This window comes from Metarhizium robertsii, assembly GCF_000187425.2.
Source record: "Metarhizium robertsii ARSEF 23 chromosome Unknown MAA_Scf_6, whole genome shotgun sequence".
Lineage (NCBI taxonomy): Eukaryota > Fungi > Ascomycota > Sordariomycetes > Hypocreales > Clavicipitaceae > Metarhizium > Metarhizium robertsii.
The window spans coordinates 50,134-63,830 of NW_011942204.1; the positions used below are offsets into that span (position 1 = coordinate 50,134).

General features: G+C 53.0%; 5 protein-coding genes across 5 annotated transcripts; 3 read left to right on the plus strand and 2 right to left on the minus strand.

The window, feature by feature from the left end:
• Window positions 1-1,802: 1,802 nt before the first annotated feature.
• MAA_09021 (extracellular protein) lies at window positions 1,803-2,504 on the plus strand (the record flags this gene model as incomplete). Its single annotated transcript, XM_007827019.1, has 1 exon — window positions 1,803-2,504. One exon carries the CDS (start codon window positions 1,803-1,805, stop codon window positions 2,502-2,504), a length of 702 nt encoding a protein of 233 aa, XP_007825210.1.
• A 211-nt stretch (window positions 2,505-2,715) lies between these two features.
• On the minus strand, window positions 2,716-3,731 carry MAA_09020 (uncharacterized protein; the record flags this gene model as incomplete). Its single annotated transcript, XM_007827018.1, has 2 exons — window positions 2,716-3,115; window positions 3,184-3,731. The coding sequence occupies 2 exons, from the start codon at window positions 3,729-3,731 to the stop codon at window positions 2,716-2,718; spliced, it is 948 nt and encodes a 315-aa protein (XP_007825209.1).
• Window positions 3,732-6,893: 3,162 nt separating this feature from the next.
• On the plus strand, window positions 6,894-7,454 carry MAA_11296 (uncharacterized protein; the record flags this gene model as incomplete). Its single annotated transcript, XM_011413284.1, has 1 exon — window positions 6,894-7,454. The coding sequence occupies one exon, from the start codon at window positions 6,894-6,896 to the stop codon at window positions 7,452-7,454; it is 561 nt and encodes a 186-aa protein (XP_011411586.1).
• A 2,662-nt stretch (window positions 7,455-10,116) lies between these two features.
• On the plus strand, window positions 10,117-11,255 carry MAA_09019 (tri14-like protein; the record flags this gene model as incomplete). The annotated part of the gene is made up of 2 exons (XM_007827017.1): window positions 10,117-10,295; window positions 10,361-11,255. 2 exons carry the CDS (start codon window positions 10,117-10,119, stop codon window positions 11,253-11,255), a joined length of 1,074 nt encoding a protein of 357 aa, XP_007825208.1.
• Window positions 11,256-11,521: 266 nt separating this feature from the next.
• Window positions 11,522-13,060, minus strand: MAA_09018 (Glycoside hydrolase, subgroup, catalytic core; the record flags this gene model as incomplete). Its single annotated transcript, XM_007827016.2, has 3 exons — window positions 11,522-11,611; window positions 11,684-12,594; window positions 12,802-13,060. 3 exons carry the CDS (start codon window positions 13,058-13,060, stop codon window positions 11,522-11,524), a joined length of 1,260 nt encoding a protein of 419 aa, XP_007825207.2.
• Between the last annotated feature and the right edge of the window lie 637 nt (window positions 13,061-13,697).

A 13,697-nucleotide genomic window follows, 5' to 3' on the forward strand; every position in this document is an offset into this window, starting at 1 on the left:
TGTAAACTGCTCCAGGCCAATGTATGGTACCGCGAGTAGCGGGAGTCAATCAATTTGATACACTCTGGTAATGGTGTTCCAGGTGCTGTTCGCTGGGATTCCCACGTAAGATGGCAGATGTTGGTGGATAAATTCCCAACATTGAAACCCGCCCTGTCTTGTCTTGCCTGTCATCATGCCAATAATGCTACGCCTAGACTGGGGCTTGCAATAAACGCAGCCTTGACATGGGCAGGTATTAGCAGTATAATCAGGACTGATGTTTCAGTACTAGAGTCCGTACAGTCCGAAAATACAAACTCCAATGTTGGTGACATAGTCTGCGCTCCTTGGCCGAGACTCCGCCTAGCCTTCCAGAGCCGGAGTGCAGGGCATCCATCGGCAACACACTTCAATATTGCTTTGGGAGCAGATGCTAAGCACACTGGGTGGTGCCATCCAAATGTCACCGGTGCGCCAGTCCCACGTGTCAAGCAGCTTCAACTTGTCTTGTCATGCATTTGGGGGTGAGACAATGGAGAGAGCAAGAGCCCTACCGTCTCAATTATCGGGTCAACCCAGTGAATGCGACCGACTTGACCCCACGTGAGATGTACAGTCTTGCACGCAAGTCTTGTTCACTCTGGACACCATCCGTCTTGATGTGAAGGGAGAGGAGTAGTTTATAGGGGTTGCTGCAACAACAAACGCCCAAATCCTTGGTGAATTTACATATATTCATGTTTCCAGAATCGGAAATGGACATGGATTTTGGAAGTAAGATAAGATACTCGTCTCCCCAACCACTAAAAACCGGGTGTGACCTCATAACTTATGCTGAGCCACTACTCGCGTGAGATGAGAGCGCTCGGCAATGAGGTCATGCCTTCACGGATTATTACTAGTTCCGCGTCTCCTTTGGGACTATTCGTAACCATTTCCATGCAGTTAGTTGCCTAAATAGTAAGTTACAAGCCTGCTTCACCTGATGAAACTGTCACCGTCAAGGTCCCACGTGGGGGCAAACCCGTCAAGATCAACCAGACGTCTGGAGATGCCAAAAACAGGCGCGATCAACCACGTCGCTTGGTCTCCAGGAACGTTGCAGCTCCTCATTGGACGGCGCAAAAGGCTCCCGGTGCGAACAAGTCATTCGGGTGGGAGGAGATCGACACCCCGCCGCCGTTCCTGGTGCTCATAACATGATGATCCGATGCGGAATCATTCAGGGCAAGTATCTTGGGTATAGTTGAACGGTTGGTAAGAATATGCCTATACTGGGCCTGATGGTGGACTACGACTGCGGATATATTTTGCATTTCAGGAGCCTCAAGTGGCGCGCCTGTAATAGAACCATGGAACTCTGTGGGATTCCCATTTGTCCATGACCTGTTTCTGGCGTGACATGGATGTCGATGTGTCTGCCAAGGCATTATTCCCGTTCGCATTGACTGTATTCACTTCATGTGTCGTGTTTATTGTTAACGACCCGCTGCATTAGGAAGGTATCCCCATCGCTCCCTCGCTTTGAAGCTGGTCCGTGAAGAATGAATGGTCTGGTACAGTTTGGAGCGTGGGGGATAGTGACATTAACCCTGATAACCCCTTTTCGTAAAACCAATGTGGTAACATGTTTGGACTTGTTGGTATTCTAGAGACAAAGGAGAATGAGGAGCCAAAAGGGATCGTGAGGAATATAAAATGCTTCTGCCACCGACGTCTTTCCAGTCGGATCGCCATGGATCAGCTCATCAAGACTTGCACCGATTCTCAACTAATCAGCTATTCACAACTCCTGGGCACGTCCTGTATAAGCCAACAAGATGAAAGCCTCCCACGTCATCGGCGCCTGCCTGGGCATGGCTGCATTTGCCGCAGCACACATGGAGATGAAGGATCCTCCTCCCATCCGCTCCAGTTTCAACCCCTATACAGGCTGGGACATTGACTACGACATGATTTCGCCGCTGAACTCGGACGGAAGCGACTTCCCCTGCAAAGGCTACGCCAAATATCTGGGCACGCCAAAGGGCAGGCCGGTAGCAACGTGGACCGCGGGCGGCACCTACTCCATGACCATCAGCGGACGCATTCCTCACGACGGCGGCAGTTGCCAGGCCTCGGTGTCCTACGACCGCGGCAACTCGTGGAAAGTCATTCGCTCGTGGATGGGCAACTGTCCGGTCCTGGGCGACTCCAGTTACAGCTTTACTCTGCCCAGCGACTTGCCCGCCGGCGACATGCTCTTCGGCTGGTCCTGGTTCAACAATGAGGGCAACCGCGAAATGTACATGAACTGCGCCGCCATCACGGTCAAGGCCGGCAACAAATGGGCGCGGCGCGGCGCCGCAGACTCGTACCAAAGCCGTCCTGCCATGTTTGTCGCCAACGTCGGAAACGGCGTCTGCACGTACGAGGGCACCGATGTCGAGTTCCCCCAGCCCGGCCCTGACCCTGTCCGCACCTCGCGCAGGCCTCATGCTCCTGGGCATAACGGCTGCGGCAACTGGGGTGGTGACTATTGAGTGTGCATCCCGGAACGGTTTACAATTTGCACATGTGTAAACAACATTTGTACATGGCCAAGCGCACAAGCATAAACTGCGGCCCTTGTTGTTGATACTCTTCTTCTTGTATGGAATTAGGGCGCCAACCCTGTATTTAGTCATTGCTAGGACGCCCAACGTATATATAATTTTTGAAATGAATGGCCATTTTGTCCTTGTGTCGGCTGTTTTACACACACTTCCCCCGTGCGTATGGAGTCGTGTGGTTATCAGAGCACCAAATAAAGGCTCTTGCAAAGGATTCCTCAGCCGCCTCCCTGTGTCTCGAATCGCACGTGTATCCCATCCATCCCTCCCTGGTGGCGTTGTTGCAAAACGAAACACAGCAGTTGGTGATTTTGGCAACCCAGTCGTAGCTGTGAATGTCAAAGTCAAAGTCTGTGCCGCCTTGTTTGTCCCGAACGATTGCAGTATACGCGCCGCTAAATTTGTTCCTAGAGAACCCTTGGAATGCAAAGCCCTGATCAAACGACGTCTCGTTGTACAAAAACGTGGCTGAGGGAGTCGCAGATGCGCTTGCAGAGGAGGCAGTAGATGAGGCTGTTGGTGTGGATGGCGTCGGCACTGGGCTATGAGATGGTTTAATAGCCGTGACTTTTTAGAGACTTGACTCGAGAGATTGGGGCAAAAAACTTACGTCGAGGTAGTGTTTGCGTCCGATGAGGACTTTGACTTTGAAGAGATGACTCCTCCCGCAACACCACCGACGACTGCGGCAACCACGACAGCAAGCAAAAGCCCGAGCAAGATGAAAAAGACGCCGCGCTTCAAGCCTAGGATTTTTCCTCCTTTGTTGGGCAACGGAGGGAGGGGAGCGTCTGCCGCTTTCTGCGCTTGCCATGGTTGATGCGGCGAGACGCTCGGCGTGTTCCCTGCTGGCGCTATTGCGCTCTCTAGGTTTTGGCATGTTGCGTACTCTGCGGGCACTACCTCCTTGTCCGTCGCATTCCCACCATTGTCTTCGCTGTTTGTATTCTGCCCTGTGTAATGAGCGCTCGTGTGATCCTGAAAGCGTTGTTGACCGTAGTGTAAGCCTTGTACTGAGTTGGCGTCTGAAGGCGACATGAGCTCAACGACTTCGGGAGCGTTGGCATCATGATCGTAGCACGGACCCAGACTATTGGGGCTAACTGCCGAGACGGGCCCGGGACTATAGTTCGGTGGCTTGTCGTCGTAACTCGACATGTTGGCAGCTGTGATGAGACAAGAGTTTGGCTGGTTACAACGGCAGACTGGACCCGGGCACAGGGCGAAGTCGAGCGCGAGAGAGGATGGAATAATTCGACTCGGTCCCCTCGTCTGCATCTATATGAAAACTGCCTTTTAGTAAATTTGCCCTGCTCGTCTTAGCCAGAAATCTGACAGGGGCCTTTAATATCCAATCCCCACCTAGTCATGTCAAGTTGCTGGCAGGTTTTACAGGGTTTTCCTTGAACATCTTGCAAACTATCTTTTCGAAACTACCGAAAAGACGCCAGTTTGTTTATACTCCGGACTCTCTCGTTTGTTCACCTTTAGTACATGCTACATCTAATGCATTATGATACAAGCCACTTTAAAGGCAAAGCATTCCGATTTTGGAGCCAGACAGAGGACAACTCTGCGTTGTGATATTCATAGACCATAACGCATAGGACCCCAGACATGAAGTGCATTGGTCTCGCAGAGGTAGGCGAATCGAGTCAATGATCGTCCTCGACTTGGGCAAGGCGAGGAGGTACTGCTACCAACGGAAAGGCGCCATGTAGCCAATGTCTGCAAGTACCATCCGTACCCTAACTGGGGTGTCCTGTGCCTGATTGGATCTTTGCCATCAGCCGCAAACCAAGGTTTGTTGAGCCATGCGAATGAGAGCTGTGCTAGTACTCCGTACAACAAACTGGCAGAACCGGGGGGGGGGAGGAGTAGTGCAACTCCTGTGTGGTAAAGTTGCTAAACATCAATTGATTTCACATGCAATTATGAGCAGACTTGAAAAGACGTCAGAATCAGGAATCGCCTTGTAGTTATCTAGTATCTCTATAGATGACTGAGACAGGGTGCCATGTAGTAGTTGCATACCGAACGCCAAGTCTTCAGTGGCGTTTGGGCGTTTAACCAGGCTCGGCAATCGCACCGACCGTTCGGACAAGGGCGGGTGTAGTCTACCAAATCGCGGTCAAGTCCGATCATGTCTCAATTTTGAGCTGCGCTTTGATTCAGCTGGGCGACAATCAACATCCAACAACACAACTTTTACGGTTGTGCTCAAGGTGATGCAATAATCACCAAACGCTTGTTCAAGGTGGCACAGCATGCGATGGTCGCCAAGCCAGCGCACCGGTCGACATCTAGATTGGGTTCAAGGGTCTGATAGGGCTGCAAGGCGTGGAAGACCTGGAGATTTAGTGGTGACAGGGATCGGAGAAGACCATCATGTCGCTCTGGAGTTGGAGTGGTTACACGTCGGCGCGCAGCTGGGGCCTCTGTGGATACAACAGCACTGTCAACTCTTCTTTCAATCTGGTTCCAGATGTCCTTTTTAGAGTTGGGAAACAAAGGCAATGGCGACAACCAAAAGCCAAAATAGCAACCGGCTGAGCATTTCCTGAGCGAACATTGAACAGCTGCCCCGGCTCTTGGCATGGTGCTCGGCGTGGCCCCAGACTCGGATCCAGTTCCGTCAATCTTTTTGTCAATGCCGCCTGACCAAAGTTGGCATTGAATTGACTTTTCACACCATGGACCAACAGTTGAAAAGTCGGCGACGCTTGAATGTGGTGTTATAAGACAGGGGGTTCGGTGCTGTACATACGTTTAGATATTACGTACGTAGTATACAATTTTGACCAAGACTGGTGGTACGGAAATGTCGGGTAGGTTGATGGTCCACATCCAAGCGGTCATGTCAAGTTGATCCCACTTGGCGAATAATCCTGACAGTTCCAATTGACGCGTCCAGTAGTACCAGTACAAATGAGATACATAGATGACTGAATTGCCAAATATAAAATTGAGTAGTCTCGAGATTGCGGCGACTCGAGTCTGCTATATTTATAGAAGCATCGAAGCCATCGACACCTAAATCGTTGAGCTCGTCGTGCCATAGCAGAGCTCTTGGTTCCATATATTGCAGAGCGATGTCTACAAAGCAACAATCACCACCAGCCTGTTCCACTGCTGTCAGATACCAACGGGCGAAGATGCCGGGACCCGAACTTGTGTGTGGCTTTGGCCATGCATTTGGAATCAGAAGTGTCCCGCCTCCTTTATTGGCCACCTGCGTCTTGAGTGTCTCAAAAAGGAAAAATCTGTTCCTCGCGCACGAAAGGCGGCCGCATGCCCCATTGTGGATGATCAATACACCGCCGCCGCCCGGGCGTACTTTACGTCCGTGTTTGGTCTGGTGTTTTTCTAGTCGAAAGTGTTTTTCGGCTGTCAAAATACTGTATACAAGGTACACTTCAAGCCAGCAAGAACATTCCTTGTTAGGTTCTTGGTCATTCTCAGACTCAACATTGCTTTGGGGCCAACGACGACGAATTCACGACCGACTACAAATTATACGGCTGGCTGACAATCGCAAACGCCGGTCTGGCGCTGATCCTTGCGCCGCGGGCATATCTCCATTCTCTCGCATTGAGGATCCCTACATATGTAGTACTTGACTGTTCTGCTACAGTACCACCGCTGCATCGGGATGGCGACTGTGGCCCATGCAACGGCCCATTACGCCGAGACGGCGAGGCCGATGAGATTGAGAGCAGCTTCGCCAACACACGAATCCGAATTGGCACCATGGCATGGCTGTGCCTTGCCATCATTCTCCCAACGGCCTTGCCAGTAGTCCGCCGCAAGGGTTTCGAATTGTTCTATTATGCCCATTTTCTCTTCTTGGTATTCATGGTCGGTGCTCTGATATACACGACAAACGGGCCAGAGCTTCCTGCCTGGTTTCTCGCTCTGGGTCATTGACCGCATCCTCTGATTGTACCACAGCTCCCGGGCCATCGAGATGACAGATATCACGCACTTTGAGGGCCAAGTGACCAAGTCTACTGTCAAGGGCATAACCATCACTCGCCCAAGTCAAGTGGTTTCGGTTCAGCTTCCTGGTGTATCATTCTGGAACTGGCATCCGTTCACGGCGGTGCGTCCATCTGGGCATACTCCAATGCGGTCCAATACGTCGGCACGGACACAGGCAGCGAGCGCCAGCCATCCGTCGGCAAAGCGCATCAGTCGGCGAATCGTAAAGACAAGCTTCGGCTAAATGGCCCGTATGGGGTCGGTCGTTTGGACTTTGATTCGTATTTTGTTATCGTGTTAGTTGCGAGTGGGATCGGCATTACTCCTGCTGTTAGCATCATGTCATCGATCGTTTCCTTACGGCATTCTTTGACCAGACGCAGCGTTACTATTCCGCCGGGCATTATCGACATTCACCTTGTCTGGGTGGTCAAAAGCATTCAGCACTCAGCCTGGTTCAAGAAGGAACTTCAAACCCTTCATGACGTGACATCACAGCCAGAGTCGACAGTCAGGCTGTCCATCTCGCTGTATCACACAGAAACCGGTAGCACACAAGCCACGAGACAACAAGAGGAATCAAGCAGTGCGGAAAAGACTGAGTCCATGCCTACATGGTGGACCATCTCACTAGACCGGCCAGATCTTGATAGTGTCTTTCAGGGACTCGAGGAGCAGCATGCTGGATGTGACGTCGGTAACAAAATGGTCAGACGAGCGAGGAATGCAGCCGTAGATGCTCGACGACTGGCTTATTCCATATTGAAGACGAATAATTCGAGCGACGAGCACAAGTCCGGTGGACTTGGCTGGCGCGGCGTATCACCCGATTTGAACGCAACTCGGCAGGACGAGGCCACGATCAGCCTTGTGAGGCCAGACAAAGTAGCATGTAAATAGCACACGACAGCCATTGACAGGCCGGGGCTTGGGCCGTCGTCACCTCAACCAAGTCGGGGCCTGCTCAATTGGGCGCGAGACGTGGTGCAATTTTCCAAGGGAACCGGCCTCGAAAGATTCGCCGTCACGGTTTTGCAGAGGAGATGGGTTCAGCGGGTGCTTGAAGAGGAGCTCAAGGCCTTGGAAGAGTCGCGGAATCCGGTCGCGGCGCCAAAGGAAAAGCCAGCAACGGCTGACAGTTTCGTCCACAGCCACGGCGACCCTCCATCGCCCAGTCAGGTTAATGAGCTCAACTCGTGTGCGCACTGATGGCTGAGCCGTTGGCGCGGGCGCCACAGCGGCAGTTGAATAAGCCAACAATGAAGATCTTGTCGGATGCCGACTGGGGGTTCCGGCTCCAAGACGTCACGTATCCCAATGTCAAGATACGGCACGGCGTGCGGGATAGGAACATGATGTGTCACTTTGCGGGAATGATGCCAAGCTGTACGCTGTATGAATCTGACCAGGACACTCATTACACCATGGGGAATGGCATAGAGGCAACATTGGGGGAGCTTGTGGGCGGCCCGAAAGCGAAGAATTGGTTCGGAATGCGCTTGCAAACCAGAGGCAACTGAACAAGAAAGCCGAGCCCATCTACAGCTCTGGATAGAGAATACTGCCTGGCGTACATGTCATCCTCTCATCCATCAACTTTGCGCCTCGCAATATGTAGGAACAAGGTGAAGCCAAAAGTCAATGAGGCCATGATGATGGAAACAGGAAGCTGCTGCTGGTGAAAGCAACGGCGTTGCCTGTGGGATAACTCGTTGGCATGCCTTTAGCCGTCGTGATGACAAAAGACACATGCATGTTTACGTAGCACGCGCCTGCACGGATGGGATACAGGGATCATGCATAGGGTCATCAAATAACAAAGATGGACTCGAGGCATTTGTCCACAAACGGCAATTGACTTGATCATCAAGTTCATGTTCCAAGGCTCGGTAGATCCGTCGATGGCCTCCGCCCAAATAGCGACTGGGTGTCCCTGATGAGAGTAAACGCTACGACTAGCCGCGTCGTCATGTAACTTCAATGTCAAATTGGTCAATCGATATTATGCCGGGAAAGGGCCAGCGCTGCTTATTCCAGCCTGGGTACGGGTTCGAGGTGGCAGAGACGTCCGGCGCACGTTTGCAATTTTCTCTCCTCCAGCCCTGTGCGGGAGTCCCGCGCCACCGTTCCCTCATCTCAAGCGTCGTGGCGAGTCGACAAGATGGTGGCGTCAAAGCGCAGTCGTCTTAAATTTGCATCTCCGTGTGGTTCTTGTCGTCTCATTTGTTGCACCTTGACTCGATGCAGCCCCAAGGAGCCGCTGGCAGCGTGGGCATCGCCAAGATGACGGAAGGATTCGCAAATTGCCGAGAGCACGCGATGAGTAGGAGCAGGCACCCGGCCATGGAACTATACTACATAGTATACTACCAATGACTACTTGTTGGTAGGCAAATATTCCGCGACAGACTGTACTCCATATTGCGATGCATTCTGCGGCGCGCCAGCCCCTGGTGAAGACTCACGACGATGTTATTCCCTGCCAAAAATACGGAACAGGGGAGAGATTGATGGAGCGCCTGCTCAATCCCACCGGAGGATTGACTCTCAAGCGCTGTCCGTCATTAGTCAACGCGCGCGACCGACACAACCGGGCCGTATATTGAAACTCGCCCACTTGGGAGGCTAAATTCTGAGACGGTCTGGCGGCCACTGACTCGAAAAGGGGTCAACTGTTGCGAGTGTGGACGAATCGTGTACGCATTCTTTGATCTGGACTGTTCATCATGTTAGAGCCTACTTAGGTTAATAATAAATATATGGCGCCAAGAGAAAAAGATGTTTTAATCTCATTAATATAAGTGAGTCCCACCGGACACGTCTTGTATATTATTGATGAGGGCTTCAATGTTTGCTCGGAATTACCTACGACCCACTTACTGTATTTACATGATGAGCATATGCAGTCAATATTATGCCGTCAATCAATCTGCGCGGCGGCAACGTGCTACCCTTGCAACGTCACTCTCCATCTTGATAACATGAATAGCATCTGCCTTCATTTCGCACATCGGGGCACTTTATGCAAGCGGCATAATCGTAAGATTCTCCATAGCAGCGAGGCTACACATTACGCGTAGACCATGGAGCACCCATGATCCATGGGGCATGAGCACTTGGCAACAGGGGCTGAAGATTGATAGTAGCCGTATTTGTTCATCCAGTGACCTTTTTGTAACTGCCTCGATTGTGAACAAGGTTTCATCGCACACCATGGACCCCACAAGGCCGCGATTTGCTTGATTCGGGTTGTGGCTCAGCAATCGTCAAGCGCGGCGCTGACTCAAGCTGCCAACTTTGGCCGCACATCATGGTTCAACAGGCCTTCCTGTTAGGAACTTCTTGGCTCCCACTCGGCTTACACGCCCGGGTTGGCGACTCAAGAGACCTTGTGATGATATTATCGAATGGATATATATTGTTGACAATGTCTCCTCCTAGCCCGGGGAATAACACATCACCATCACACCAACTCCAACTCCAACAACCACCTTGGCACCATCTTTCCACTCATTGTCATTTTCTTTAGCACAACTTGTCCATTCATTACCACATATCCACAATGCGCGCCGGTGTCCTTCCCTCCTTGACTGCTCTGGGTGCCGTCGCCAGTGCTTTGCCGGCTACCGACGGCGCCAACGGCGCCAACACGGCCGCCAGCGGCGATGTCATCCTCAACGCTCCCCAGCTCTACCCCGAGAGCGCCGATTTCAACAAGAAGAACGGCTTGACCTACTTCAGGTATGTCTACGAGAGCAGTTGCTTGCCGGGAACGTCGGTGGAACTAATACCATCCCCTCATCTAGCAAGCTCTACAACGCCGCCGTTGCCGTCATCGACGTTTCCAAGAACAGCGTCGTCGACACCATCACGTTTGATCGCACAGACGTGGCCGAGTTCCACGCCAGCGGTGTCGAGATTGACCAAAAGACCAACCAGTTGTCAGTGACCATCAACGCCGGCATCGCCTTTGATACCGCCGGCGCCAATGTCAGCGGCGACAACTTCCTCTACAAGGTCGACCTGAGCGGCGACAAGCCCAAGGAGCTGTGGCACGCCAACCTTACCGCTGTCACAAACGGAGCCTACGGAGGCTGCCAGGACATGGTCCACGACACCTGCGGCAACACCTTTGTCGTCTGCACCTACCCCGGTGCCATCATCAAGGTCAACGCCGACGGCAGCAAGGCCATCCCCTGGTACCTGAGCAACTACACCCGGCCCGGCACGAGCCCCATCCTGCCCGGCCTCACGGGCATCGTGGCCAGCGGCGACCTCCTCATCGCCAACGACGCCCAGGCCAAGCAGCTCGTCAGCTTCAACAAGCGCGACTCTCTGGGCAAGCGTGTCGTCATCCCCGTCACCGGCCTGACCGGCGAGAGCGGCGACGACGGCGTCTACCTGCCCGAGAAGTACGCCGGCAAGGTCCTCCTGACCCAGCTCAGCACCGAGGGAACCAACGTCTTTGTCTCCAAGGACGGCTGGAAGTCGGCCGAGTTTGTCACCAAGATCGACAGCCAGTACACCCCCCAGGACAAGGGCGGCTTTGCCGTGGCCACTGTCCAGATCCAGGACAAGATCTACGGCGTCATTGAGTACTTCCTCGACGACAAGAACGGCGGCCTCGCCGGCAACCGAACCAAGTTTGAGCTCGAGGACCTCACTACCAAGATTGACCAGGCGGTCCAGGGCAAGATCTAAGGGACGGGCGAGCATGTTACATTTTCAATGGCAAAAAGCAGTTTTCCTTGTGTACACCTAGAGCATAGATAGAGACAGCGTCCGATCGGAACATTGAAATTCAATTGACGAGTTTGTACTTGTAACTTGTAATTCTTTATCTATGCAAATATGAAGTGAATAGAACCTGCCTACTATGTACGGAGTAAAAGGGGGGAAAGCCCTGCGGCATACCAGACTCCACGATGAAACCAGTCTTGTAGATGGTAGGCGCCCGGTGACCGACTTCACCGGCATGACGACCACCAATCGCCTTGCTTGACACATTGGTAAGGGGCAACGCACTGGGTAGGACCGGAATAGCCCTCGCCGCCGCACTAGACATCGCTACTGTGTGAGCTACCGCGCGAGATTTTTCTTTCCCTCAAAGAGCACATGGATAAACTCACCTGACCCCACTGGGGAACTGTGCCGCCGGTAGGCGACGCTGCCGGAGAGGACACCGAAGTCGAAGATGGCATCGTGGTCGCGGTCGGGGCCGGAGCTGTTGCCGGCGTAGAACTCGGAGGCCCCGACGATGCGCAAGGCGCCCCGTTGACGAGGATGCTCTTTGCCTGCTGCGCATACGTGCACCCGTTGTTGACATTGGCATCCGAGAAGCCGGCGCTCCACATCATGATGCCGCCGAAATGGGCGTCGCTCCTGTATTCGCCGACAATGGCGGCCAGTTGGTCCGGCGCGGCGTAGTACTGCGCGCCGCTGGGCGTCCCCGTCGACGCCAGCGGCGAGGCCGGCACGCCAATGAAGATCTTGGCACCGGCCGACGGCGTGTCGGCGATAAAGGACGTCCAGTTGTTGTAGTTGAAGGGGGCGTTGCCGTTGATGCCCAGCGCGCAGGGGACCGTGTAGTTGTTGTTGTTGTAGAACTGGACGTAGAGATGGTCAAAGACAGAGTTGCTGATGATGACGCCCATGTTGGGCTCGGGGATGGGGCACTGCGGCGCGCCGGTAATCAGGTATGTGTTGGACTTGTCCGACGCAAAGTTGGAGCGTAGCTTGGCAATCATGTACTGGTAGTACTGGCTGCTGCCGCCGTTGACTTCAATGTCGAAGTCGAACCCGTTGACAAAGTTGCTGCCAAACGGCCGCTGCACCGTCTTGTTTCCAGAGTTGCCGTACGAATCCCACAGGTACTGGCCTATTTGCTCGGCCTGCGCCTGCGTCTGGAGGGAGTAGGAGCTCGTCGCGCCGCCGAGGGACAGGATGATCTTGACACCGGCGGACTGGCAGGTGTGTATGGCTGCGGTCAGGGCTTCGCAGTTTTGACCCTGACCGGACGTGCTGATGTAGCATGATTGGCCTGTATGAGGTTAGAACTGGGACATTCGAAAACAAGGGAATGGGAAAATGAATAGAAAAGCTGGTCAGGGGGGTAGCCTGCTGCCTACGAGATGCGGCGTATTTCTATACATGCATAGATAGATTCGTAGCCTCTCCATACGCTCTCGGCTTCCATGAGAGTAATGCATTTAAAAAAAATAAAAAATAAAAATAAAATAAAACTGACCTATAGTCCCTGAAGGTATGTTGCCGCCATTTCCAAATTGATACAGAAATGCAAGAACCAAAACGTCGATTCCGGAATTGGGCTGGCAATACGCCGCGAGGTCGTTATTCTCGATCGTACCGCCGCCATTCTGCCCCCAATAGACGACGTTTTGTGCTCCGGGTGCTTGTCGCGGCTTGACTGATATCTTGTCAGTCAAGGGCACCCCAGCCGCCAGACCAGCAAGGCCAACGCCGACGAGAGCGCGTAGATGATGCATATTGACAATATACACAAAATAAAGACGGTAAAAGATGTAACATGTACAGAGAAGGGAAGAGAATATACACAAGCTCAAACCACCAACTTGATGTGCAATACATGGCCGTCCATCAGCAGTCGATTCGGGCATGTTATATATCATTTTCACAACACTCATCCGTCCAGCGCACGAGGAGCCCGGCTACATACCAAGCTCCCAAGTCGACACGTGGAACGGCATTGCGAGCTGAGAGGCACGCGAGACAGCACCACGTTTAGGAGGAGACGTTGCATGGACAGGAATGAAGCTGTGTCATCCATCTTCAATTGCCTCCCCGTGACAAGCCCGAGGAGCGTCGAGTGACAACGTGAGGCACACGGCGTGCCGAGTACCCGTAGTCGCTTTTGTCGTGTAAGCCATCGGCCATTCGTGGGGGGGTTTTGCAGGGACTAGCTGATGCGTGCCTGAGAGTTGAATGTTCCTGCGTTGGCTCGAGTGGTTTCACTCGCCTTGTCGGGCACGAGGATCTGATGTCTTGCCTCGGGGCACACGAGCGTCTAGCGAGTTGGAGTCGCGAGTTCCATATGACCTGCCACGGGCCACATGGACATGGATCAATTAGTTCTGGTGCAAGCTAGTGAAATAACAGTCGGTG